General features: G+C 40.4%; 1 protein-coding gene and 2 long non-coding RNA genes across 20 annotated transcripts in view; 1 reads left to right on the top strand and 2 right to left on the bottom strand.

The window, feature by feature from the left end:
* The window catches only part of LOC138760973 (uncharacterized), a 43455-nt gene extending 32824 nt beyond the window's left edge, over positions 1–10631 (bottom strand). For 2 of the 9 annotated variants that reach the window (XR_011356020.1, XR_011356019.1), the window contains exon 1: positions 10145–10628. This is a non-coding gene — a long non-coding RNA (uncharacterized lncRNA). Of the gene's footprint in view, positions 1–10144 lie in introns of all 9 variants that reach the window. The other 7 variants (XR_011356015.1, XR_011356016.1, XR_011356014.1 and 4 more) reach the window with 7 other exon arrangements.
* Positions 10632–14287: 3656 nt separating this feature from the next.
* Positions 14288–15713, bottom strand: LOC138760977 (uncharacterized). Of its 2 annotated transcripts, XR_011356027.1 has the most exons (3): positions 15398–15676; positions 15145–15202; positions 14288–14384 (listed from the first exon to the last, which is right to left on the bottom strand). It is a non-coding gene; the product is annotated as an uncharacterized lncRNA (long non-coding RNA). The 2 variants fall into 2 exon arrangements; XR_011356028.1 differs by lacking the exon at positions 15145–15202 and having other exon boundaries at positions 15398–15713.
* Positions 15714–15778: 65 nt separating this feature from the next.
* Positions 15779–27740, top strand: part of pax1b (paired box 1b) — a 180406-nt gene continuing 168444 nt past the window's right edge. For 4 of the 9 annotated variants that reach the window (XR_011356024.1, XR_011356025.1, XR_011356022.1 and 1 more), the window contains exons 1-5: positions 15780–15982; positions 16751–17386; positions 18702–18844; positions 18982–19219; positions 19713–19810. Coding sequence is in view for 4 of the 9 variants with exons in the window: in XM_069932389.1 (XP_069788490.1) it covers positions 15979–15982; positions 16751–17386; positions 18702–18844; positions 18982–19219; positions 24225–24343 (1140 nt within the window). In the remaining 5 variants the exon portion in view is untranslated. Of the gene's footprint in view, positions 15983–16750; positions 17387–18701; positions 18845–18981; positions 19220–19712; positions 19811–24224; positions 24976–27740 lie in introns of those variants that run through there. The other 5 variants (XM_069932393.1, XM_069932390.1, XR_011356023.1 and 2 more) reach the window with 4 other exon arrangements.

A 27740-nucleotide genomic window follows, 5' to 3' on the forward strand; every position in this document is an offset into this window, starting at 1 on the left:
AATGACAAAAGTTGATATAGTTTGGTGCCAGCAGCATCACAGGAATTGCCGTGCCAGTGCTGGGTTCAGCAGTCAGCCACCTTCGGGACTCCGACTCTGGATTTTTCCTCAGGGCTTACGCCCAAAGCCTTTCCTGTGAGCAGGTATAGCCACAAGGCAGTGGAGGTTTGAAATTGGAGTTTTCCCTTTCCTAGGTGAGTTACCATTTGTGATTAATAAGCCCCATCTGCCCGGAGCAACTGATTTCAAGGCGCTAGTGGCCTGCCTTTGCCCATTTTCTTGTCAGTGAGAACATAGTAAGAACTATGCCATACGTGAAGGTCATGAGTTGGACATGGTTGTCAGAGATGCACGCCATGAAGAGCATTTGTGTAGCAGTGGGAGCTCGTCCCCACTACCACCCTTAGGCTATGACAACCTTTAGGCAAACAAATAATAAATGCAATAAGATGATAACTATTCAGTTACTGTAGTGCAATGAAAAGAAATGGCATTACAACAGTGGAGTCAAGCCTTGTAGTGGTCCCAGAATGATAAGTTTTCACTGCCAGGAAACTGAACAAAACTCTGCAGAAATCAATGTGACAGGATACAGAAGGCGAGAGATCTACCACCAAACCCACGTCTCACTTTGCATCATATTGTACTTAGATCCAAATCAGACAGAGCATCCGTCTTTTAAACATCAAACCACAAACAGGTGTTATTAGCTGACCCATGTCTAGCTGTTTATAGCTCTGCTGGCATCATATAATGAATTAAAACTGCTGGACATACTCATGGTCAGGTGCATCAGTGGAGAGAGAAACAGCTCAGTTTCACATCAAGAACTGTACCAACTCTTGACCCTACCTAATTTTAGATTTAATTACTGGCCTGTAAATATTCATTATCTAACTTTTTGGATTTTTTATTCTGATAAATTGAATCATCCATTATGGACAGAATTAGAATTGAAATCTATACAGCAGTATTCAGTGGCCACTTTATTGGGTACCTCTCTTCCATTTAGTTTTTCAAGATTAATAAGGATATATTACTCAAACATGTATTATGAATCTGGTTCCAATATACAAATTTTTTAATTAAAAAAACTGTTTTATCTTGTGCTATCTCTCATAATTATTTTTTTGACCATCAATAATTGATCAATCTTTCTCTATATGGAAAATCAAAGGTATTACTACTTTTGTAAATTTATTTAAGAAAGGTTGAACAACGAGGAAGTAAATATGACTTGCTAAATATTCTTTGTTTTAGATATTTACAGATTAGAAATTTGCTAAATGCCATATTACTGTACTTTCCATATGATCTAGTTGATATTTTTTCAATTGAATCCTTCTCAGAAAGGATTAATTGGAATTATATATGATAGATTATTGAAATTACTTCCACTATTTCATGATAACATTAAAAAGGCTTCAAAATTGGAACTTGCAAAACACTTATTGAAGGATCTATGGGACAAGATACTTAAACTGGTGAATACATCTTCAATATATTCCCAATCCAATTCAAAGTGGTGCGTCATGTTCACATGTCCAAAGATAAGATGGCTTGTATCTTTTCTAATATTAACCCTACTTATGACAGATGCAAATCTTATATTGCTGCATTGACACATATGTTTTGATCTTGTCCATCCTTAGAAATCTATTGGAAATTTTTTTTTTAATATATTTTCAACTATATTTCAGGTGGAGCTACAACCCAATCCAATAATTGCTCTTTTTGGGTTAATGAACCAGACATTGTACCTGTCCAACAGGTTATAGGAAGAGCCATCCTATTCAAATGGAAAGACTCTAGACCTCAGTGGTTCTCTCATATTATGCCCTATTTAAGTTAGAAAAAAAAATAGATATCATGTTTTTGATTCATTGGTGAAATGTGAAGATACATGATGATCTTTTATGTCTTTTTTCATTTGATGTAGATGTTTCTAATGTGATTAGATGTACTCGCTCTTTGAGATGAGATGAGTCTTACCTTTGTTTTTTGATTTATGGTATGAATCAAAAGCTAAAAAATATATATGTAAACCTTAGGGTAAGCTGCTCAGATTTTTATTTTGGTTAGTTTTCTTTTTTTAATAGAGTAGGTTAGTAGGTAGGGGTTTGTCTTTTCTGTTTTCACCCAATGCAGTAGTGGGGGGGAAAGAGTTTATTCTGTTTATAAAAATAGTTTTTCAGTTACATTCCCTTTTCTTCATTATAAAAACTAAAGAATAAAAACCAAAGAAAAAGATTGGGAAAAAGATCTATGCTAACTCAACAAAACGTCAATGTCCTTTAAAAAGAAAGCAATGTAATCTTTCATCAACAAGCACGATCTCTCTGTCTGCAGATATGGAATGATTTGCTAAATATTTCCATATTTACTGCTTTTATTTCACACGTAGTATTTGTGGATTTATTTTGTCATTTTTGGTGACAGTAAGATGATCTTGTAGAAACATAGAAGATAGGAGCAGGAGTAGGTCATTCGACCCTTCGAGCCTGCTCCGCCATTCAACGAGATCATGGCTGATCTTAAAGTTCAGTACCCTGTCCCCGCCTTCTCTCCGTAACCTTTAATACCTTTATACTGAAGAAATAGATCTAATATATTTAATGAACCTGCCTCTACTGCCCTCTGTGGCAATGAATTCCACAGATTCACCACCCTCTGGGTCAAGAAATTCCTCCTCATCTCGGTCCTAAATGGTTTGCCTATTATCCTCAAACCATGGCCCTGGGTTCTGGATTTTCCCATCATTGGAAACATCCCATCTGCATCCATTCTGTCCAGTCCTGCCAGAATTTTATAGGTCTCTATGAGATCCCCTCTCAATCTTCTAAACTCCAAGGAGTACAATCCCAATTTGCACAATCTTTCCTCATAAGTCATTCCTGCCATTCCAGGTATCAGCCTGGTGAATCGCTCCATTGCAAGAACATCCTTCCTTAGATAAGGTGACCAAAACTGCACACAATACTCCAGGTGGGGTCTCACCAAGGCCCTGTACAGCTGCAGTAAGGTATCCTTGTTCTAGACTCAAACCCTCTTGATATGAAGGCCAACATACCATTTGCCTTTTTAACCACCTGCTGTACCTGCATGCTTGCCTTCAGAGACTGATGTACAAGTACCCCTAGGTCTCTCTGCACTTCCCCATCTCTTAATCTATTGCCATTCAAATAGTAATCTGCCCTCCAGTTTGTATTACCAAAGTGGATAACCTCACATTTATCCACATTGTAGTGCATTTGCCATGTATCTGCCCAGTCCTTCAATTTATCCAAATCACACTGGAGCTTCCTGACCCCCTCTTCCATGCACACAACCCCTCCTAGCTTAGTGTCATCTGCAAATTTGGAGATATTACATCCAATCCCCTCATCCAGATCATTAATGTAAATTGTGAACAGCTGGGGTCCCAGTACAGATCCCTATAGCACCCCACTGGTCACCGCCTGCCACTCAGAAAATGAGCCATTTATCCCAACTCTCTGTCTTCTACCTGCCAGCTAGTTCTCAATCCACATCAATATTTTGCCCCCAATCCCATGAGCCTTGATTTTGGAAGCCAGTCGTTTATGCGGGACCTTATCGAAGGCCTTTTGGAAGTCCAGGTACACCACATCCACTGGCTCTCCCCCATCTATTTTACCTGTCACCATCTCAAAGAATTCCAATAGATTTGTCAAGCACGATTTACCTTTTGTAAATCCATGTTGACTCCGTCTGATCCCTTCTCTGCTAGTCATATGCTCCGCTATTACATCCTTAATAATGGATTCCATCATTTTTCCCACTACTGATGTAAGGCTCACCGGCCGATAATTCCCTGCTTTTTCTCTACCCCCCTTTTTAAATAGTGGGGTAACATTAGCTACCCTCCAATCCATGGATACTGATCCTGAGTCTATCGAGTTCTGGAAAATAATTCTTAAAGCATCTGCTATCTGAATGGCCACTTCCTTGAGTACCCTAGGATGTAGATTATCAGGCCCTTGGGATTTATCTGCCTTCAATCCCATCAATTTCCCCAAGACCATGTCCTTAGAGATACTGATTTCTTTCAGTTCCTCCCTTGCATTTGTCTCTATGTTTCCCAACTTCCTTGGGAGGTTATTTGTATCCTCTCTTGTAAAAACAGAACTAAAGTAAGAATTTAATTGTTCTGCCATTTCCTTATTCCCCATTATATATTCCCCTGATTCCGACTGCAAAGGACCTACTCTGGATTTCACCAATCTTTCCTCTTGACATATTTATAAAAGCTTTTGCAGAAACATAGAACATAGAAATCTACAGGGCAGGACAGGCCCTTTTCTAGCAGCTGCCTGGGATTTCCCGACTGCATCACCCTCCATTTTTCTCAGCTCTATGTACCTATCTAATAGACTTTTAAAAGATTCTATTGTACCCCCCTCCAACACCATTGACAGCAGTCCATTTCATGCACCCACTACCCTCTCTGAAAAATGTATCTCCTTCATTTCCATCCCCTACCCCTCATACTTACTCCCAAGTGCCTTAATTCTATGACCCCCTCATATTAATAATTTCAGTCCTGGGAATATAGCCTCTGGCCATCCACGTGATCAATGCCTGTCATTGCCTTATACACCTCTATCAGGTCACCTTCATCTAGGACAAAAAAGAGCAATTTCATTCAACCTATCCAGAAGGCATGCTCCCCAATCCAGACAGCATCTTGGTAAATCTACTCTGCAGCTTCTTGCTAGAATTCACATTCTGCAGTGAGGTGACCAGAAATGAACACAATATTCCAAGTGAGGTCCAACTAAGGTCATGCATAGCTTCAATTTTTCCTCATGACCCTTGAACTCAATCCAATGGTTAATGAAGTCCAACACAATATATGCCTTCTTAACAACACTATCAACCTGTGCAGCAGCTTTGGGTGTCTAATGGACCCTAAGATCTCTCAGTTCTTCCGCACTTCTCAGAGTCCTCATATTAACAAATGCAGTATGACCTATCAAAATTAACCATTTCACACTTTTCTGGCTTAAACTCCATCTGCCACTTTTCCATCCAGCTCTGCATCCTACCAATGTCCCCCTGTAACCTTTGGAAGCCCTCCAGACCACCCATGACACTACCAGCCTTCTTACATTAATGTCACTGCTGCTATAAAAATGTGTAAATTGGAAATATAACTTGCATGATAAACAAAGCTTGTTTTAAGTAAGAAACACTCATACTGTGACCAGCAAGTCAAAGAAAACATTTTGCTCCTTGCAGCTTGTGTTACAACAGACATCTACCACTTTAGATTGTGTTACATGTCCTGTTAAACAGCCATGAATCACACAATTATCTACCCTCTCTGGAACATTGTAACAGTGTGGCTTAAAGATAAAGTGGGGGTATTTCCTCTTGAGCAGATGAAGGAAGGGATATTTGTATTCAGTTGTAATTTCATTTTTTAACAGAAAAAAGGGCAACAAATGAAAAGAAGAAAGAAACTCACTAAGGAATGGTAATTTAATATAGAGGAATGTGCCATTATTCACCAAATTGTATACAATTATATTATTGGTAAATAAAAATTTGCAGATGCTGGGACTCTGAAATAAAAAAAAAATATTTCCATGTTACTGTTTCCATGTTTCCATGGATGTTGTCTGACTTGTTGATTGCTTTCTGAATTTTCTGTTTTTACTGTGCACAATTTATTCTTTGGGAATCTCCTTTGCCTTATGCAGTGTTTGTGGGTAACGTGTAGTCTACTTAACCACTCTTTGGCATTCTTCTGTTAATGCCTCCACAGTTAAATCATTTTTAATGCATTTTTTAACTAAGCTCTTCTTGAACGCATCTATTCTATTCAATCCTGCCTCCGTTTTGTGGTAGTTAGCTCCTTCTACACACCAACTCCTCAAAATGGGGTGCAGCAAAGGTTCTACACTCTTCAACTTTAAATCCAATTGTGATCAAATATTACAATACTTGGTTTGCTTTGTATGTCTTCAAAAGCCAGTGCAAGTAATGTTAACATTTTTGGTGATACTTTTGATTAATCTCTATCCTGTTTGGATATAATTTTTGAGGCAATCTGTGCTCTCTTTACTTCCCAAAATATAATTTCTTGCAATTGTTTGTCAGAATTCATTTTGCAATGCAATGTCCAATGTGTGGCATTATTGTTGCCTTGTGATCAGTGGCAGCCATGCCTATCTTGTTATGCACGGATTTAAGAATTGCTTTTAATTGAAACAGGACATAATATATAACACTGGCAAAAGTGGTCTCTGATCCAATTTTGTAGAAATCTCATTGCTTCAGAGTACCTGCCCTTTGTTTGCAACTTGAGGTCTGCTTGCTCAAGATTTTATTATTCTGTAGATTATCCTGAACCTTATCAAAGATATCTGAAAATCTAAATGCAACATCTGTCACCTTACCCTGGCCCAATCTTTGGTATTCTCTTCAATGAATTCAGAGATGTCGGTCAAGCTGTAATTTTTTTTCAGGCGAAATTCCTATTGATTTTTCATTTTCATTTATTTGATTTCTGGTTTATTCCCCCACTCCCCCCCCCCCCCCCCATTTCTCCCTTTCCTAGGATGTACATTAAATTCATTCTGTCCAATTTGATAACTGCTGTGACTTTAAAAAAAAATACCGGCACCACCAATTTTCCCCATACTTTTCTCATTATGTTAAGACTACGTTTCGTTATTGAATTGCTTCTGATAGCATCTCTGCTATCCCTATCCAAGTTCGTTTTTTTTAATGATGCAAGTGTACATTTTCTCTTCTTTGTGTTTGTTTCCGTCATTTTTTCTCTTTTCAAAATAAATATGATTGTCGGATTCAAAGTCTTCCAAAAGTACATTCAACTCATCCATATCTCTGCCAAAGTAGTTGTTTATAATTGCAATACTACCTGCAACGTCTGTCTATAATGTTACCCCGTCCATTCCAATATTAATTCCTTCATCCAAGTATCTGTTATGTTTTCGTGACCTGATGCTTTTGTTTGTGTGTCTTCCTATTGTGTCTCCTGCCTCTTCTATTAAATCGGTGTCCACAGATATCCACTTACTGTAAGCCGCTTTCCTCACTTCTTTCCACCCCTTGCATCTTTATTCATCTGCGGCGTCTCATTATCGGTGACGCCCTGTTGAATTATGTTTTGAAATCATTCTAAACGGCTTGCTGAGTTTTGGTTACCCCTCAGAGAATGCGTGCAAAACAACCAACGTGAAGTAAAATAAAGACAGATGGCCAAGAAGCACAAGGTTGTCGAATTTTACGAACATCAATTAATTTATTTGTAAGATAAGTCGAGAGCCCACTGCATGCAGTTAGATTGTTGCAACACTTCTCTATTCATGTAGTTTTAAAAAAAGTATTCTTACCCCATGTTGTTCTTGGTCTGCTTTATTGCACGCAATCTGGACCCACTCTAATATTTTCCATACAGAGCAATGAGATCACAAACTCACATACAGTAAATCAAAACCGGCGGTGCAGAGATTTTGTTCTACTCCGACATACAAAAGACTTGTTTATAGGAAAGGAGGGAGGATGGAAAATTGATACCATTCCTGAAAGAAAATATTAGGATGCACACGTGAGGTTAAAGCTCGAATGATCGCCGGGTCAAAGGCGCGGAGTTGACGGGGGGTGGGGGTGGAAATGCTGTTGCGTCCACGTTGAAGGGGCTCAGAGAGCCAAATCAAAGTGGCGAGTGCAACAACTGTCAACTAGCGCTTCTCTGGCAACGATCGAGGAAGCGATTAGATTCGAAAATTGCTCCTCGTCCCTCCGGTTTTGCATTTACTGCGACTCTTCGCATCGATAATCTGTCGCAGTGATTGCAAATCGTCACTTTTCGTACAATTAATATGTTGATGATCTAGAAACAAGAAAATGCTCGTGAAAATCAAATCAAATTGAACACCTTTACCAGCCTGAAATAAAGATCCCGTTTATTATTTAGTCTACATATATATCATTTGCAAATAGATTGTTTACATGACGTAACATATTTTCCTAACTGTACCTAAAGAATAAGTCACTTTAATATTCTAAGGTTTTATTTTTACCAATCTGGAAAGAACGCGCGCTTTTTAAAATGCAATTCACGTCCTCCCCTAATCCTATCTTCTACACAGGCAAATGCCCGCGATTTTATTGGCAAAATGTTATGATACAATTTATTAAAAATAGCTTCATGAAGACTTAACCGTAATGTTTATTTCGGAATCGAAACGATCCTATGGAACAGTTGTGGCTGAAGAGCGGGTCCGCAGGAAAATGCTCCAACTTCGATCTTTCTTTGCGGTCGCGTCTGCCGGTGTTGGATGGACGGACTCCATTTGATTCGCTTACGAAACTGGCGGACCCGTGGCGGTGGGCTGCAGATAGATCAAATCCACTTGGAAGGCCAATGCACTTCACCGTAAAATTTCAATTTTAAATACTTTCATGGTCCGAATGATTTACTGCAGTTTGGTCGGCGCCGCCTCCGCCTTCAGTCAGTTTCGGTGAGCAAACGACGTGACAGAAACCATGACCGTGTCCCACCAGTCGAGGAAGGGCACGATAAACAGTCGGAATACAGGAGCGAGTGTTCCAGGGTGATTAATTCACCTCAGCTACAGTTATGTACTTAACTTCACCCCGCGATGAAACCAATCCCGCGGTATATTAATCACCAGTAAATACACGCTCCATTTCCCACTTTTCATTACCTGTATGACAGTTTCCAAAGCTGACACGGTGAATGACAGAAATTCACTCTACACCAGTATAGGCAGGAAATAAAAGCCTATACAGCCCAAAGTTATGGGGCTGGTTTATGCCGCGATTTTGGATCATTCTTGAAGTGACTTTTGCTTTAATGCAATTAGCATAAAAGCAAAGAATAATAAAACGTGAAACTCCTCTCGTCAATCAAACAAGAACATGGGTGAATAGAATGGCCTCTTACGAATATTTTGTTGAATTATTCTGGATCTATTAAATATATCGCGACTGATATTTAAGTTGTGGAATACAAAATATTTATGTATTGCAGACAACAGTTCGAAGATTTAGAAACAAAATATCACAGCCAAAGGGAAAATTTGTTATAATCCGACGCTTAAAATGAATGTATTTTAACATCTTCTAGTTCAATTGTTTAAAAATAAATAGGTGCACATCGTAATAGCTATCGCCCTAATTTCATTCTCTATAATTATGCTTCATACATTTTAAAAAAAGGCCCGATAAATTGCAAAAACAACACGCTTTTAAACGAGCTATTCCTTCACGGTTTGTAAACGGCCTCTTGAGGAATCCACACTAGCTCTCCCTTTAAAATGGGAGCCAATTATAGTTACAAAATACACACAGAAATGACAACGGCGTTGAGTGCACACATCCATAATTCAACAATCAGGACTAATTACATCAAGCGTCTTGATGAAATTTTGTTTTCTCGATCTGTGAGAGAAGAGGGAGCCTCGACTGTTTCATGAAGAAATTCACTTGGGCAAATACAGTTAAATATGGGTTTTTTTTTGCGCGATTGAGACTTATTGTCTCCATTCCAATAATTCTGCTTCATTCTGGATTGCTGTGTCCTAATGGACTCGGGAGAAAGAATTGTTTGCAGTTTTAAAGCAAGGACACAAATTCGGGACCCAGAGAGGGAATTATGTATGACACTTGCGTGGTTCGGCAGGGTACATAGTTTTTAGTGTCTTTTCCCCGAATAATCCTGCTGAAGGCTCTTCGCCCCACCCCCACTCACTGCCCTCAGTCCTCACTGATCCATTTACTCGCCCAATAATTACTGCACTCTGCCTTCAAAATTAATTACTTGATTTGCAGTTGGATTTAACAGAAAACCGTAAATGCCACATTTTAATCATTCAAGCTGGCCCATCGGACGTGAAGACTGGATACATTTAAAAAAAAAATGTCTGGATATCGCTTGCTTGCAGGAAACGTATTAATATGACCCCCGGAACATGCATCCAAGCACAAAAATACATTACGTTAACCATTCGAATATGGTTTTTTTTCTGGGAAAGAATGCGTTAAAACGTGCATCGGGAGGACTTTGTGAATATTTGCGTGTTACTCATTGCTGCACCTTGATCAGCGTAAACTGAGACAAGACACTCACCTTGCATGTCCTTTCAGACCTTCCAATTCGCACAGTTCCGCCATCAGTAACGTTTTGCCTATAGGGATTTTGTGGAAAGCTCCTCTGTTACTGATTCGCCATTGAACAACTGATCCGATCCTTCACAGCCCTTTGTCGGCATGCTCGCTAAGCAGGTCACCATGCTCGGGACTTCCACCAGGCGGAGACACTCCTCTACACACTCCACTACGACTCCGAGAATCGGATTTCGGGGTTCCGAGTGGTCATAGCGCCTTTTTTTCCACATTTTGAATTTGCTTAAAGTGCACATCAATGTTTAATACTAGATAACTAGAATTTCGGATTTCTTGTCGACCTTAAAACTCTCGTTCTTGTTTTCAGTTATCTCTCATTTTATGGCCCCAGTAACCTCCTGCCTCAGCTCTCCGATGCTGGTCAAGTACAAGGGAAGAATAGTTGATCTGGTTCGCGTTGTAAAAAAATCGACCAACATCCCCAGGATGTTTATTGCAATCGAGGCCGCTGACAGCCCTCTCTCCTCACCATGGGTCCATGTCATTTCCTGAACAATCAATGAGAAGCCGGAGGGGCCGAGCAGGTTAGGCAGCATCTGTGAAGAGATATGATCAGTTGAGTCTCGACAAAAGGCCCGTCCCGAAACGATGACTGTCCATTTCTCTCTATGGATGCTGCCTGACCTGCAGAGACAATCCCAACCTGCAGAGACTCCTCATTGCTTGCTCAGGAAATTACATGTGCCGCCCTCACTGGACCTAAGGGGGTGGAAATGATATGTCTCACGTTGCGGCCTCGACAGTTGTCTCGTTCCCGGGGATACTGGGTGCAGCTTCACCACACAAACTATATCAGGTCATGAAGATAACGCATCTCAACCTTTCCGCCATGCACACATCTCATAAATTATTTATTTACATGGACATGCACTATAAGGGAAATACCACGAATCTTTAATTAAAGACGGCCCTTTCTTCCCGCTTCTACACCACCACGATTCCGGGTACATGTCGCCATTTCTACAGTGGCACTGATCACATTGTTTCACGCTCAACAATTCTTTCCCACTTCTACCTTCCTGCGTTGAACACCGGCGCCTTCAATTCTCCGGGCCGCAAATAGTGGAATTCAGGAACCACCCAAAGCCATTTCCTTGAGAGGTTAGGAAAGAGAGAATAAGAATACAAGATGTAGGGAACACTGCCCAAGTCAGGTAGCATGTGGAGGCACCTAAACATCTCCCCTGATCTTAACTCTCACAGTCCACAGATGTCACCCGTCTTGCTGAGTGTTACAGTATTTCTGTTTTTTTTAAATGTCAGACATTTTGCACCTGCAATTTCTTTGAATTGGGGAAATTCGGCCCCTCTCATCCGTCCAAATATTGAAATAGTTCATGGCATTGCTGCACGCATCAGTCTGTTCAAGGGCTTTGAGAAACTCTTGCCTGCCACCTCTCAGTCCATGCCCCCCACCCCCCCCCCCCCCCCCGTCCTGGCTACTTGGGATGCGACTCCGTGTTAGTTTGAATCTGTATGCACGTTAAAAAAAAGTTTTGATGTTTTACTCTTGGAATTTCAAATATATGTCTTCTCATGAAATATCCCAAATCTTGGAATTCTGCTGGAGACAACCTAGGATAGTGAAAATGTTTTCGGTTTAAAATCCACAGTTTTTTTTTGCATTGAAGGTAAAATGCGGAAAGGACACTGCCCTAAACTCCGTTGAAACCGCCCACTGTTGTGCGCAGAATGTTGTTAGCCATATGGAATAGAGGTGGCCAAACTGACGAAGACACAGTTAGGAGAAATAATTATTTAAACATTAACAAAATCAATGGATGAAATTTCTTGATTTATTCACATACAATAGCGAGTAATAAAATGGCACTTGTCAAAATCAGTTCAGGATTACGACTCACATGTACTTGTTACTTCTTTATTAAATATTTTTCCTATTTTCTTCCCAAAAAATGGTGATGGATCACAAAAGCATCTTGCAATGAGCAATCGTTGAGAGGCGGATATCACTGGAGTTCTGCAAAAACGCGTCTCACCTGGTTAATAAACTAAAGCTATATCAATATGCACAAATGAGGAACGAAGTACATGCTGTGTTTTCACTGAACTAATAAGGCGCAAATACATGTCTGGTCTATAAGTGATCCTGGATTATTTTTTCTTTTGATAGCTAGCTTGGAAAATTGACAACACGTTATATATAACCATTCACGGAGCGGAAACAGGCCATGTCGGCCTTTCGAGTCCGCACCTGTTCAATAGAACAATTCCACTAGCTCAAACCTCCCGCTCTCTGCCAATAACCCTCCAACACCCCCCTCACCTCCATGTACACATCCAACCTTCTCTGAAATGACAGAAGGGACCGTGCTGCAACTATCTCATTCGGAAGATCATTCCATTCTGCCACCACTCGCTGAGTGGAAAAAGTCTCCTCTAATATTTCTCCTAAAGTGTTGCCCCCTTACACTTAATTCATGGCCTCTTGTTTCAACCTCCCCTGCCCTCAGGGGAAATGTTATCCTTTTAACTGGAAAATCTCAAATAATGGAAATAAAAAAACACTGAAGACTATCAGCATGTCATGCAATACCTATGGAAAAAGAAATGGCTAATATTTCAGGTCAAAACTCCTTTATACAAACCAGAAAAGTGAGAAAACAAGTTAATCAATATCGACACCACATTTTGCCATTTGATTGAAGATCCGGTGTCAAGAATGATGAACGAGTTTTATGAAAGTTAAAAAAAAAGCGCACACACACGAAAGTCTGCAGACACTGTGGTTGAAATATAAAAAAAATGCTGGAGAAACTCAGGTGGTCAAACAGCAGCAACGATAAAGATACATAACCAACGTTTCGGGCTTGACCCCTTCATCAAGGTTCGATCTGCTGAGTTTCTCCAGCATTGTGTTGAACGAGTTTTATCACTGGCTCACGTTGCACCCAATGTCCTCCAACTCTTCCAGAACAATTGCAATGAAGGATTCCAATCATTAAGCGTTTTCAGCAATTGTTCGTTATTTTTTTTTGCGCAGCTCGACAAATCCCCACCATCTCTAGGAAACCGAGTAAGATTTGTAGTTTTTTTTTTCTAATGCTACCCTTCCGTTTCCCACCCGAATGCTTAATGGCTTTATATTCTTCAGGAAAAAGACGATATTTTTTTGCTACTTGGTAGGCATCCTTTCGACGTGTCCGATTCTAATAAATCTTTGTATAAAGATTATCCCACTTTGTTGTAATTATGAAATAGCGATTGTGTTTTATATAATTTATTTGAATTCGATACCATTTAATTATGGACTGCAATCGATGCAATTAATATACTTCTTTGTGCTAACGCTTTTAGGTGGGACTGGTTTATAGAAATGTCTGATTTTAAATGTTGAATTGAAGAGGAGATTGGGAGTAAGACACGGTAACACTTTGGAGTACACTGCAGGAGGAGCTCAACAGGTCGAACAGTATCAATGGAGGAAATAAAAGGTCAAGGTTTCGGGTCGGAACCATGGACTTTGACCATTCTGTTCCTCTCACTGATGCTGCTCGATCCGCTGAGTTTCTCCCGCGGGCTGTGTTTTGCTCCAGATTCCGGCGTTTGCACCCACTCGCGTGAAATTCTTGTTTGCACATTCCCCATTCCCGTTCAGACGTTTGGAATCCAAAAATACCAAGGCATCTTGTTTGACCACCTGAACGGCAGCAAAGATTTGTTTTTTTTTCATCTGCGCACTTCCCCCACCCCCCCCCGAACCGTTTAGAGAGAGGGGAAAAAAAAACAACTTTGCTAGTTTGACCTGCGCTGATCTCTTGCATGTGTGTCTCAACGGGAGAAACAAGTCAGGCACGTCTCGAAGCCATAAACTGCAACTTTCATGAGCATTGACAGTTTTTTTGTGACCTGTGGGACGACGAATATATTATTATTTCAACTGTGTAAAGGATGAGCAGCTTAACGATATGCCCCCCATGCCGACATACGGTGCGCAGATTGTGCCTTCCTGACGACGTTCCTTATCATTTAAACGCCCAAAACCAGCCTTACGACAGGCTTTCAGGCAAGAATATATACGTCTATAGCTGTGACATTAATGTATGAACGCTTCAAAATGGTTGGAAGATTCGATTAAATTTGCTTTATTATTTATGCCAACGCTTGATTGCAGTGAAGAGGTTCTTCATATGCAGAGAGACGATGGGATTGCCATGGCTTCGAAGCTGTTACAGTAATAATCACAAACATGATTAATATAAAAAATGGTGACTGGAAAATAATGTATATGTAACATAACGAACGTAAAATAATCGTCCCATTGTGTTTTTTCTAGATAGATACTCAGTAATTGTTCTCTTTGCAATTTGTGTCATTTTGTTGCCTATTGGACACGTTTTAGAATCAGTAGATTAATTCCGGTGGTTAAATATAATCCCGGCTAGACATTTCACGCAAGACAATTCGTAAATATCGGGATGTCGCTTTTATTGTGAAGTGCAGACAGTTTTGGGGAGCGTGCAAGTCCGAAGATATCAGCTGATGTGTTGTGTCGTGCTTAAATTAAGAATCTTTTCATCACAGTTCCTTATTATTCCAGCCCTTAAATTAGAAAAAAAAAATAAAATCATGGGCGACTTTAGTTCATACTTTCATCAACTAATAATAAATGACATTCTGATGGCTTTGAGAAGCAGATGGAGATTGTTTTCATTCAAAGAAAACGCGCTCTCGTCAGGTAGGATTCTCTTTAAAATCCAGAATTAATATGCCCACTTGCCAATATCTATCATTTATCTTTTACAAAAGGAAAATAGTTCCCGTGGCTGATATGATAAGAATACCTGGACATTCAGAACAGAAGTACATTATGCAAAGGTATAGTGATTTTACAAATAATGAAGGGAATAGTTTCAACGATAAGTATTTAGATCATATAACCCCAATAAATAAATAAATCAAACTTATAATGTTATATTTACTCACATCTTATGCAATTATCCAAAAGTTATACTTCATTCAAGTACCACGTCGAATATTGGTTCTGAATTGATTTGTTTAAGAATAAAACATGAAGTTTATCAATATTCAGATTAAATTTTAGAGAGAGCTACGTGGACGCTGGGGTATAAAATCTATGTTTGGAAAGGTGCGAAATATGGACTGGGAAAATATGTTAAACGTATTTTTCAAACCATTTTTTCAAAAGATGTACTAGCTGACAAAAACATTAATATACCATTTTAGCTGAAAACAAAATAGTGGGGTCTTTCATTCTGGGCATTGACGTCCAAGCGTTTTATGCTTTCGCGAATTCTAATTGAAATTTCTAGTAATCAAGACTTCAGCAGTTGCTGCCCTCTTGGCTTTGAGGTGTTGCCAAATGGGCGGAAAGTCTCCGAGCGGCATTAATAAGTTCTGATTGCAGGCAGCCAATGGGGAGAGGAGGAAGCCGGCGAAAGGCTAATGAGAACTTCGCAGCGTGACGATCAAGACTGACGTGGAAAAACGCGTAAAATTGATCTCGGCAAACTGCAGGCTCTAGGAAATACAAATTTGCCCTAATCGGATGAAGATCATTTTGTGCTATTCAGGCAGCCCCGTCTCAATATTGTTCTCCCCCCCCCCCCCCCCCCCCACCCACCCCTCCCCTCTAGTCTCCAGCGTGTGTTGTGGAAGGAGTTCTTTGCTTTCGAAACGGAGCTGTGCTGAGCACTTCCTCGTCAGTCTTGAGCCTCACTCTCTCCGAAGCAAACTTTCAGCCATTGTAAGGGGAGTTTTTAAAAAAAAGTTGCTGAGAGGTTGTCGCTTCGTTGGACAATGGGTAAGCATCGGTTGCTATTTGCATGGTTCAGTGGCATGAGTTTAATAACACAATAAAATATTGCTTTGCATGCCTGCATTACGAGGATCAAAACAGCGATCGGCCCTTGGCCACACGTCCTCGGTTGACTATTCTATTTTTTAGATGTAAAATGTAAAATAATAGTTGTTTGGGGAGGAGGGAAGGACGAAAAGGGGCGATTGTGTTAAAAGGTACTTCAATGAGGGAGAGCTGGAACAGCTGAACCACAGACTGTGATGTATATTCAGGAGAGAGTGTGTGTTTGCTATCGAATGCAAGCGCAAATGCAATGGAGTGCCCTGGCGAGACTAAACATAACTACAGACGAGAAACACAAAACCTGCAGATTCTGCAACCTTAAACAAACAACGAACTGCTGGAGGAACTCAGCGGGCCAGGCAGCACCCGCGAGTAGAAACAATCAGGCACTCTATCGATACTGGCCATTTCTCCCCACGGATGCTGCCTGACCCGCTGAGTTCCTCCAGCAGCCCAATTTTTGTTCACACTACAGGCGGGTCGATAGTAAAGAAATACTATTCTCAAAAAAATATATTACTTCATATTTTTAGTCGGGAATGTATTTTCGTTGGAGACACATGACTCTTCTACTATGAGGGCTTTGAAGGTTTGTGGGAAGTGTGATGTTTTGACAGCTGTTTAATTTTTATCCTTGCATTCTCTTTTTTTTAAAAAAAAACAAGGTTTATCACAGTGGCCTCTGTGATTTTTTTTCTCTCCCCGCAGATCAGACGTACGGGGAAGTGAATCAGCTTGGAGGCGTTTTCGTTAACGGAAGGCCTCTTCCCAACGCCATCCGATTGAGGATCGTGGAGCTGGCTCAGCTGGGGATTCGACCTTGCGACATCAGCAGGCAACTCCGGGTCTCCCACGGATGCGTGAGCAAGATCCTGGCCCGTTACAACGAGACGGGCTCCATCTTACCCGGGGCGATCGGAGGAAGCAAGCCCAGAGTCACCACGCCGACCGTGGTCAAGTACATAAGGGAATACAAGCAAGGAGATCCGGGGATCTTCGCTTGGGAGATTCGAGATAGGCTCCTGGCCGACGCGGTGTGCGACAAGTACAATGTTCCTTCTGTCAGTTCTATTAGTAGGATCCTGAGAAACAAGATTGGTAACCTGTCGCACCCGGGCCACTGCGAGACCAGCAAGCAGCTTCCACCACAACCGACGCTGTCTTACAACCCCATTTACCAGTACTCTTATCCCAACCACATGTCATCAACAGCCGCAAAAATGAGCGGTTCCGCTGGGGTCCCAGTGGCAGGGGTTACGGGACATGTTGGTATCCACAGAACTTGGCCGAGCGCTCATTCTGTCACCAACATCCTCGGACTCCGAAGCCTCGTTGAACAGACAGGTAAGCAGGTTACTTCAACTTCATTCTTCGATTATACGTCGCACATACAACGTGTCTGCGCCCAACACCAAGCCCAATTCGCACTGAATCTCTGCTGCCCCCACACAATCCACATCCCTGACTGAATGCTTTTAACATGGATTGGTGGGGGGGGGGGGGGGTGGGGAGAGAGAGAGAGAAAGAGATTGATTCGGCTTTAGGTTTAGACAGAGATTGCCCGTTTTCCGCTTATATTTTTAATGTACAAGAAATGCATAAGAAAAATGTTTGATATTGTAGCTTTAATTCTGAATGTGTTCCTTTTACTACATATAAAATAATTCTAAGAGCTGCTAAGTTTAATAACTCTTGAGGATTAAAACAATGGCATAAGGAAGACAGGAAGTAATTTTTGATAATCCAGCAGGTATAGCACTGAACCTATATATTAACCATTCAATCTTGGTTAAAACAAGCTATATAAATCACCGTTCCTTTCGTAATATGCTCAACGAAGATCATATTTGACCATCTCCAGGCCTTGTTCACATCATTCCGTATTTCTTCCTCATTTGCAGAGAGGCGCAGTTTCCCCCTACTTGGGCCCGCTTGCCCATGCTTGTTAACTGCTTTATCAGAAAATTATTTGCCACATGTTTACGAAATTGGGCCTGTTGCAATCTCCAGACCTTTGTAGGGTTTTTACTCTGGCAATGGCGTGGTTTTTTTCCCCCCATGAAAAATTAAAATCCTACTGAAGAAATAAAAACTCCACAACTTGGATGATCATCAACTCTGCGCAAAGTGTAAAAGTTTTGACCTTGGTATTTCGGGAGCGAGGACCGCAGCTGGAGAATGGACAACGTCGGGTCAAATTGTATTCAGTGTGCAAGGAGACTCCTAGTTTACCTTGTGTTCTGGGTGGAGGGTTATACATAAGCCATACTCCTTTTACGATGCGACGATATTTCGTTTCGGTTTTGACAATTGAAGCAATCCTAAAATAATCATGTGGTTTTAAGTGATCAGATTCTTGCCATGGATGATTGCTTTATACATAGGCACACGAATATTGACGATAGCCATAATTAAATAATTTATGCTTCTCGTGACAATGAAACATTAATATAATTGCAAAAGATTTGGAAAAAAAAAATCAGATACAACAGAAATACAATTATCACGAGTTAGCAGGAGAAGTAAACGTGATTGCGTGCGAGGAATTTGGAAAGCTATAAAGAAAAAGAAGGAAATTGCAACGGGAATTTCTCAGTTAGACGTTTCACTTAAATCAAATTATATTTACCTACAATACAATTTTTAAAATGCATTCCAGCTGCTCTTGGTGGAGCCGAAGCTTCAGCGTATCAAACAAAGGTAGAAGATTGGAATAATGTTAATAGAGCAACATTCCCATCAACTCAAAGTGTCAACGGAATTGAGAAGCAGGCGATCGAAGCGGATCTGAAATACTCCCAGGTAATGATCGAGCAGCCCTCCTGACTAGGCTTTCGCACATTGACTGATGCTTTTTTTTCTCTCTCTACATTTTTTGTGTCACTCGCTGATAACATTGACATTTCGAGTAAAGCAAATTTGGTCCTGTTGTGTTGTAGACACCATCTGCACTGCCCGCTGTGAGCAGTTTTGTTCCTCCTTGCGCTGTTGGACCATATCCCTCGTCGAACCAGGTGCCCAGCTATGGCGTGTACGGGGGTCCTGCGGCCAGTTACATGACTGGCCATCCCTGGCAGTCCCAGAGCAGTAGCCTTTCTCACGCGGGACCAGGAATTACCATGCACGGCGGCGACATTCACGCACCAATGTCCTTCAAACACCTCTCCCCCAGAGAAGGTAAATCGCTTTGCTCGTTATTATGGCTACTACTTCCTCTCTATAACCAGAACAATTAAAGGATTCACTGTATTTTCGCCATATTTCGAATGAAACAAAAGTAGCTGGATGAAAAAGTCTTTACTGGAGATCATCACCAGGTGTATATCGTTTAATCTCATTTTGTAGTGAAATGATACTTGGGGTATGCCGTGCAATATATTCGCGGAGGCAAATTTACAAAATATAATGACTTGTTATCAAAAACATATAACCGTCAAGAAATATATTTTTTTGATGCTTCGTTCTCCAGGTTGAGTGTTTTCCAAGTATGAAACAATTATTTTTTTTGGGGTGGGGGGAAGGTTTATGCATTTTTTTTAGTGTTTAAAGAGAGCTCCAATACTGCATGCATTCACACTAATTCTGTTCTGAGAATGATGTTATCTCTCTTGGGACAATTGCGGAGTAAAAGCAATTATATTTTCCAAAAGCTCCTTTTGTTTCATTCTAGAGTCTATGCAAACGGGGCGCAGAAGCAGCCTATAAGGAGCTGTGTTACTATGGGTTGATGTTGGATGGTCGCGTAGTTTGTCAGCTGAAAATAACAAGGTGTGCATTACTGATTAAGCTTTTATTTTGGTTTGTATATTATAAATCGAGCATCATTCACTGGCTATGGGTAAATAAAAGCGTAGTATCAAGCAATTGTGTGTTAAGCATGCCAAGTAGACAGAATTACTGTTTTAAATGGGTCGCGAACATTTATTGAACAGATTCAACTTGGATTACCATTATTATATTTTCCTTAGACGCAGTTAAAATGCGAATTGCTAAACATTAAAAAAAGTAGTACAAATTGTTACAAATAACATGTCCAGCTCATACCCAAATCGCCGTGAGTTGATTGACTGAATTCCGATCTCACGGTGTTCAAGTGAAGTTGTTTCAGCCAACCTTGACAAAACTGGCAGCTATCTGGTTTGGACAGAAGAGACTAAAACTTCTTTTGATGAGAATGTAAGGAAAAAGAAAGCCACTTCTCCAGTACTACGGCTTCAATGCTTCGATAAAATAATGGGCCTTGAAAGGACCGCGCCTCCGAACCATCTCGGTTGAGTCTACGCCAAACAATTGCAATCTATATAGTGTGTGTGTGTGTGTGTGTACATAAACTTTCATTTTTAAATTCCGACCTGCCTTTACAAGTCTTAGTTGATCGGTTTCATTATATTATTTGTGCTCCTTCAACTCAAACACGGTTATTCTTCTGCGCAAAAAACATATTTTATGTATAAGTTATAAAACACAATTCTTACCAAAATGTTGCAATATGATCCTTTACCAGTTCACTTCTGGAGTCATTATCCCCAATTTTTGTTAATTTTCTTGATGGCCGCCTATGGACTGAAGGAGTGTGATAATGAATCTGAATGACCTTTCCTTCAAAGTCCTGTACTAAATCCTAAATTGTGCCAAACAAAGTTTTGCATTCTTCTTTCAAGGCACATTGATTTAATTGCTCTTTCGTACAATCTTGAAAGTTTCATCAACAAAGTTCAAATGTTGCAAAAATCATAACATTTTCTTTGACGGGTGTATAGAACCGGGTATCACGGTCGCAAAATAAGGGACTGACATTCAGGACTGAGCTGATAAATACATTCACCTGGGGTGCATTGAGTTTAAGCGTGCGGCGAAGACTCAATCCCTGAGTAAATTCAAAACAGACCGACTGATTTAATTAGTAAGGCAAACAACGGATGCAGGTGTGTAGTTCTGAGGTAAAAGATCAGCCAGAGCTGCCATGGAGAGCTGGATGGCTTATTCCTGCTTTTCTTTCTTATGTGCTTGTCTAAATTAAACTTGCTTAATTTATCCCGCGGTTTGTTCCGAGAAGGGAAAAAGTAAGATTCAATTTTACACTGTTTATCCACTATAGACACGGCGATGTGTGTGTGTGTGTGTGAGTAAGAGAGACGCCAGGGGCGAGGTTTTGCGTTTTTATGACCTTTGTGATTTTTGAACAATTTTTTTCTGCTAAGAGAATGACATGTAATGACATGAAAAAAGAGTTAGGGGCGGTCAGACAAATAAAAGAATATGATATTTTTAAGGTAGCCGGACTACCATTAAAAAAAAACTATAACAGGTTTAAAGGGATCTTTTTGGTGGAGGAAGTGCAGACTATCGATTTCGCCCATCATCGTAAACCAGTTAATTCATTTTAATGAAAAAGATCAAAACCATGCACATCTAAAGTGTAGGAGCTGTCATTTGTTTCTGAAGCGGGTAAATCCAGCAGTATCTTAAACATCAATATTAGCAAAAAAGCGAAAGAATTTAAAGTTAATGAGAAAATCAACTGAATGTGGGATAGAATTTTAGACGTGGCGCAACATGAACAGGTTACCATTAATACCAAGGTTTGTTTTATGGTATAAATTTAAACAGGAAATCCACTTGTATAGTTATATATGTACAGTCGATAAAATTTATACCCGATGTTTTACATAATTATGTATATACCACAAAGGGTTGGGAATCAGACTTTTGTTAATTTTCCTGGAGGCCCATTTGTAAACTAAACGAAAATGGCAGTAAATCTTAATGTACTTTCAGATAAGTCTTGCATAAAAAAATAGGCCCCTTCTTTTCCCCTCGCCCAACGTTTTATTCAGGCGCCTGCCTGCTTTCTGCTCATACCTTGACGAAGGGCTCTGGCCCGAAACGTTGGTTATATATCTTTTTTTCCGACACACGCTGCACGACCTGCTGAACTTCTCCAGCACGTTGTGCACCTTCACTCCAGCACATGTGGGTTAAGGAGTATCATTTTGGACCAGATTTGGAATCTTTTGCATTAGTAATTCCACAATTCTGCGGAAGAACTAGAAAATACAAGGAGCAGTAGCGTCACAAACGTATTTTCAGCAATTGTAATTCACTTCTAGTGTGTCAGCGAAACCTTTTAAGACAGAGAGATGTTCAGGGGGAGGGCTTGAGGGCTTTATTCTGCAAGTCTCGCATTGATTGTTAATATTAAATATTAACCATTCCACTGATTGCAATGTGTAAGTTATTTTACTTACACATTGACATCAGGCAGGTCATTGCAATGTGTAAGTAAAATAATACGCACGTAAAGGCAGTGACAACTGGAAGGATTTGAGCAATCGGGTCAGCACACGGGAAGTGACAGATTGATCTCTTGGCTTGAAGGCTTTCATCACCACAGTCTTGTCTAACTTCTACACCAGAAACTGCTTTCAAAGCAAATACTATCCTGGCCTAAGTGTGGGGGAGGCGCGGGACCGTAGTTGCCGCACAGTGGGAGCTCGAGGATCGGATTCCTAACATTGTCCGGCGTTGGACTTCAAGAGATGTATTTTAAAAACATTTTAGTAGAAAAAATGAACTTTGGTTTTTGATCACCTTTAAAATAACAGACGTAACACGGTCACTTGTAGGAAGGTTCTCTTGTTTAACAAGATTACATCCAATGAAATTTTAAAAAGAACTCTCGGCGCTCAGACACCGTAATTCTTCCTCCATTGACAATGAGGCAATGCTAAGTTATCACGTCGTTAAGACTCCGTATTCTTTTTTTAATAAAAATAAACTTTCCGCATGGTAAAAGACCATTTCGGCCCACGAGTCCCTGCCGCCCAATTTACACCCAATTCACCTCCACTCCCGGTACGTTCCGAACAGCAGAATCTGGATTTGCCCTCCAATTCCAGCAGCCACATTTGGCAACTTTACCCAGGTTGGAATTTTTGAAAGACTTCAACTTCTGGTTTCTGAGCCAGAAGGTTGTTGATTCAAGTCCCATTTCACAGATTTGGCCGCAAAGTCGAGATCGGTACAGCTGTGGGTAAGTACCTTGTTGTTTCGGGTGAGCTAAAAACGACCCCTCCCCCTCCCACTTTACTCTCCACGGCAAATTCAATGGAAACAATCAAAAGCAAAAGACATTTGCTTCCGTGTTTCCGTAACCCCTCGTTAGCGGATCATTTGGTTATTATATTATTTGCTGTTCGCGAGAGTCTGGTGTGTTTCCCGGAGACCGGTACTGCTCTCACCTGCATTTTAAAGTGCACTCGTCTCTCTCCGCGGTGCTATGGAGAAAAGAGTAGATAACAATACAAACATGTGCTGGAGAAATTCAACAGGTCACACAGCTCCCATAGGAAGTAAACACAACTCTTCGGACCTGAGCCCTTCTTCGGGAGTAATAGACACTTTGTATGACACCAGGGTAGTTTTAGTCGAAACATTTAGATATAACTGAAATAATAGACTGGGAAAAATAGATGTCAATCAGTCCCCACAGAGGCGGATTAACATCGAGGAGAGCTATGCAAAATTCGGATCCCCCTGCTCTGGATGCTGGCCTCATATCATCGGCCGCGTCTATTAGGAGTAAAACAAATAAAAGTGTGCCTTTCCATTCCCAGCAGACGGATACGAATCAACTCATGGACATGAAAATAAAAATGGACCGGTACATGGATGGGGAAATGTTTAGAGGGACACGATAGCCATCTTGGTCAGAATGGACGAATTAGGTCCATTTCCCTCCTTGACTAAAAAAAATCAGTCATCCGAAGAGTCGGCGGAGCGTCGAATGCCATACGCCGTCTCCCATTAGTTTCGTTCCCACGCTCCATTCGACGATCTATCCACTGATCTTTTTTGCTTCTGTCCGGGACATAGAGGCCCATGTTTGTTAAACTCTGAACAACGGAGGATATGTTGATGTAATTTTTAAAGATTGCGAACAAATGAAAGGTGTTCTTTTTAAAGAATGGTTTCCTTTTGAACAGAGTTCATTAAAATCACGGCAATGCCCGGCCGATTGCCCCTCAGAAATTCTGTTCAAAATACACTTTGTCTCATTTTCTTCGCCACTGGTAGTTTTGCTCTCGTCTGCGTTAAATCCAATAACTCATTTTTTTTTCTGCGTGAATTCGCTAGTCGGTTTCCTTAAGACTTTGCTTTCTCTTTCTTGCTTTTGTTTCAGTGGCGGACAGGAAAGCTGGGAGCCCCGTTAGCAAGCCCCCCGAAGCTCACAGGAACGCACACGGCCTCTCAATCCCATCTCCAGCACGTAAAACCCCACCGGTAATGGGACATCGGTAACAAATCCAACTGCTTCGAAGGATCTGATCGCAAGATTTAGGTCCAATAACTGAAACTTTATTCTTTTTTTTTTACCTTTGAAAAGAGAAGTATTATCAGAGTCCAACAATAAAAAAAAGTACCCCTCTACTCAGAATATATTTCGGGGAAGTGATATCTACAACATCAATTCAGCGAGGAAAATAAATGATTTAAGGGAAGAGAATCATTTACATCTTCGGCATTCAATTCGGCGTGGTCTTGGTGATGGGAAGCCCTTTTTGTCTTGATTTAGTTTTATGTATCTGTAAGATGTCGGAAATCATATTTGTTTGTAGTTGATAGGAATATAAGCCATAATATAATCAACACTGATCTGCTCGATTAATGCAGGCTTCTCCTATAGAACTGATACCCTTCCCGACCTTGAGAGTGACATACGCCCTTAGTTATCTATAATGTATTTTTGTACATAGCTCCATAAACTTAGACACTTGGCTAACGCGTAAACGATGTGAAAAAGTTGTGAACATAATGTATATCCGAGACTATAAATGTACAAAATATTTTGCCATCGCGGTCTATTTTATATTTTTATATTTTGAATTTAAAATATGCATTAAGGTTGAAATAAAACAACGATCAAACAATCGAGTCAAATAATCAGTTCTTCCTCTTCGAACGCTGCACACCGGATCTTTCCAACAGTTCCTGGTTTTTATTTCAGTTTTCAAGGTATTTTATTTTTAGAAGTCGTATTAATACAAGACAGTTCTGTTGGACAAACAGTGACGTGGAACATCAGACGGATTGTTTTGATTTCCACCTGATTGAATTATGCAGACACCCCCTCTCGTTATTGAGGGATCTTCTACAAAGCTGCTCGACTCCAATAGGCTGACACTCCTGCACCTTATTTTCCTTTGTGCAACATTAAACGATTCCATTCATTGACATGACTTTAAGACCGAGACGACCGGCGCCGCACACTTTCTCGCAAGAATTATACTATTGAAATAAGCGGCCGAGTCTTAATTAAATAGACTTGAAGCATCCACTTCCAAACATCCCCCTAGATTCAAGGATCCTTTGTGGTCATGTACCAATACACAGAGTGTAAAAAAAATCTCGATGTAAAAAAACTCGTCAAATTTTGCCTGGCGTAAAACAATCCGAGAAAGAGGGCTCCTTCATAAACCTTGGATCCGTCGTTTCACCTCCTGCGCTCCCGCAGCCGCACAGTCCCCTCCATTGGCGGACTCGAGGTCCCAGATCCCCTTCTTGCCCTCGGCGTTCTCTCACATCTTGGTCCAGGTCTCAGTCTCCACCGTCTGTGCAGGTCCTTCAGCCGCTGCGCGTTGCCGGTCACCTTCCCCGGTCGGGACGTCTATCAGGACAGTTCATTAGCATTTATGCTCACTTCAATTCACTCTGGATTTAACAGACGTACGAATTCAAGGCGGATGGGGTGTTGACAAATTCGGGATACTGTTAAACAATTGTCCGTGCGATGCTTTTTTTCACGTGATCGCAATGAATTGAATGTCTTTTAAAAAAAATCACATGCAAATCGGAGCTTCACATTCCTTATAAAGGATACAAAACGGGGCCTGAAGGGTCTTGATGAAGGGTTCCGGCCCGAAACGTTGACCATTCTTTTTCTCCCACTGATCTTGATCGAGCTGCAAAGTTCCTCCAGCCGATTGTTTTGTTGCTCCTGCATCGTTTGTCTGATTTACAGTGTCCTTAAATTGGTAGTTATTTATAACCGATACTCGTCGTTTTGAAGAGGCGAATGTAACCTCTGGTGTGTGTGGTTGAAATGTCAAACGAAATTGTCTCTCTCCTTTTTCGTCCCCAAACCTGGCGCGAGTTTTGATCAGAGAACGGAGTTATGATCACATTATCGGTCCGCTCTTTAATGCATTCACTAATCTTTGCTTAAATGAAACCTGATAATAGATTCTGCCGCCTCTAAAACGAAACTTCATATACATGCTTGAAAACTGCCTGAATTTATTAATGGTCACATATTTATTGATATCCTCAAATTGATTGTCTCGCCCCGTGCTGATTTACTGGAACTGCACTGTAAAGTTAATAATTGCATGTTGTAATTCTCTCCACTATTGCGTTATTCACAATTTAGCTTATCAATAAAAAGCAGTTTATTTTTTTTTACATATTTAAATAAACAGATTGTGGATGTTGCCTTTCCCCCTCTTCAATCCACATATCCCCTTATCCTTAATTAAAAAAAATACAACAAATCTCTGTTAGTGGCTCAAGTTGAGTTATATTGTATTCTTCTCTTAAATGGACCATCTTGCCTAATGTTTTTTTTTGACATCAGACTACAAACATCTTCAACGATTTTAACATCTAAAAAAATTCTATCACTTTCCCAAACAAAACACACGCCTACAAACCGTCTACAGAACGATCTGTTATGGGAAAGAGAGGGTGTATGCAAGTCGTAAGTAAACATTTCCAAACGAAGTACAAGGATAAAGCTACATGAGAAGCCTTCGTTATATTTTAGCACTGGTCGATACCCCTTTCCTCCCGCTTTATAGAATGGATCCCTTCGTGGTATCATCGGAATTAGGGGACAACTCTGAAAGATTTCAATAGTATTTGTGAAAACAATTTTCTTCGTGTAAAAATACTTTTAATTCTGGGTGCAGACTAAATAATTAATAATAGGCGCTTAGTGAGTAAGTATAACTCCCAACTCTTCCTGTCAGTCAGCAAAAGGGCAATTGTGATGACACCTGGCTCCACTAAAAAAAATAAATGATCAACAACCTTGCTTTTCCAACAGTAGATAGCCTTCTTTCAAAGAGAATTTGTGCTTTGGAAAGAAGCATTGCAGAAGTTTAGAAACACCCATTCACATCTGGGCTTGCTTGCAGATCCGGTACAGTCAAGTATCTTGGATAAAATGTGCCTGTGTGACAGCTGGTTTGTTTTTCAATGTAGAATTGCAAACTTAGAACAGCATTAAAGTGATATTACTAAAAGAAAGGCAATCATCTGGAAGTGTGGAAAGATGGTCAGGGATAAATTTAAATTAATTATGCCATCCAGAGAATATTTGGAGATCTCTGCATTGTTCTCAATGCTTTTTATCAATCCTGCTTTAGAAAGTAATAGTCAACTCAGAGTTTTGGTCAAATATTCATCAAAGCAGTTGTTCTAATCCCCACTCAACCTTAGTAGTCAGTCAAAGATTCTTACTGTAATCCTTATATTTATTACCATTATCCCAAGAATGAGAACCAAAATTGTAAGCACAGGATAGTACTTCTAGCTAAACCAAGAATTGTTCTAAAATACCTGTTTGCTGAAGATCAAATGTTTATTTATTTATTTTCTCAACATCTTTAATTAATTTTAATTTGTGGAAATACATGAA

The sequence above is a fragment of the Narcine bancroftii genome, chromosome 4 (genome assembly GCF_036971445.1).
Source record: "Narcine bancroftii isolate sNarBan1 chromosome 4, sNarBan1.hap1, whole genome shotgun sequence".
In the NCBI taxonomy this organism is placed as follows: domain Eukaryota; kingdom Metazoa; phylum Chordata; class Chondrichthyes; order Torpediniformes; family Narcinidae; genus Narcine; species Narcine bancroftii.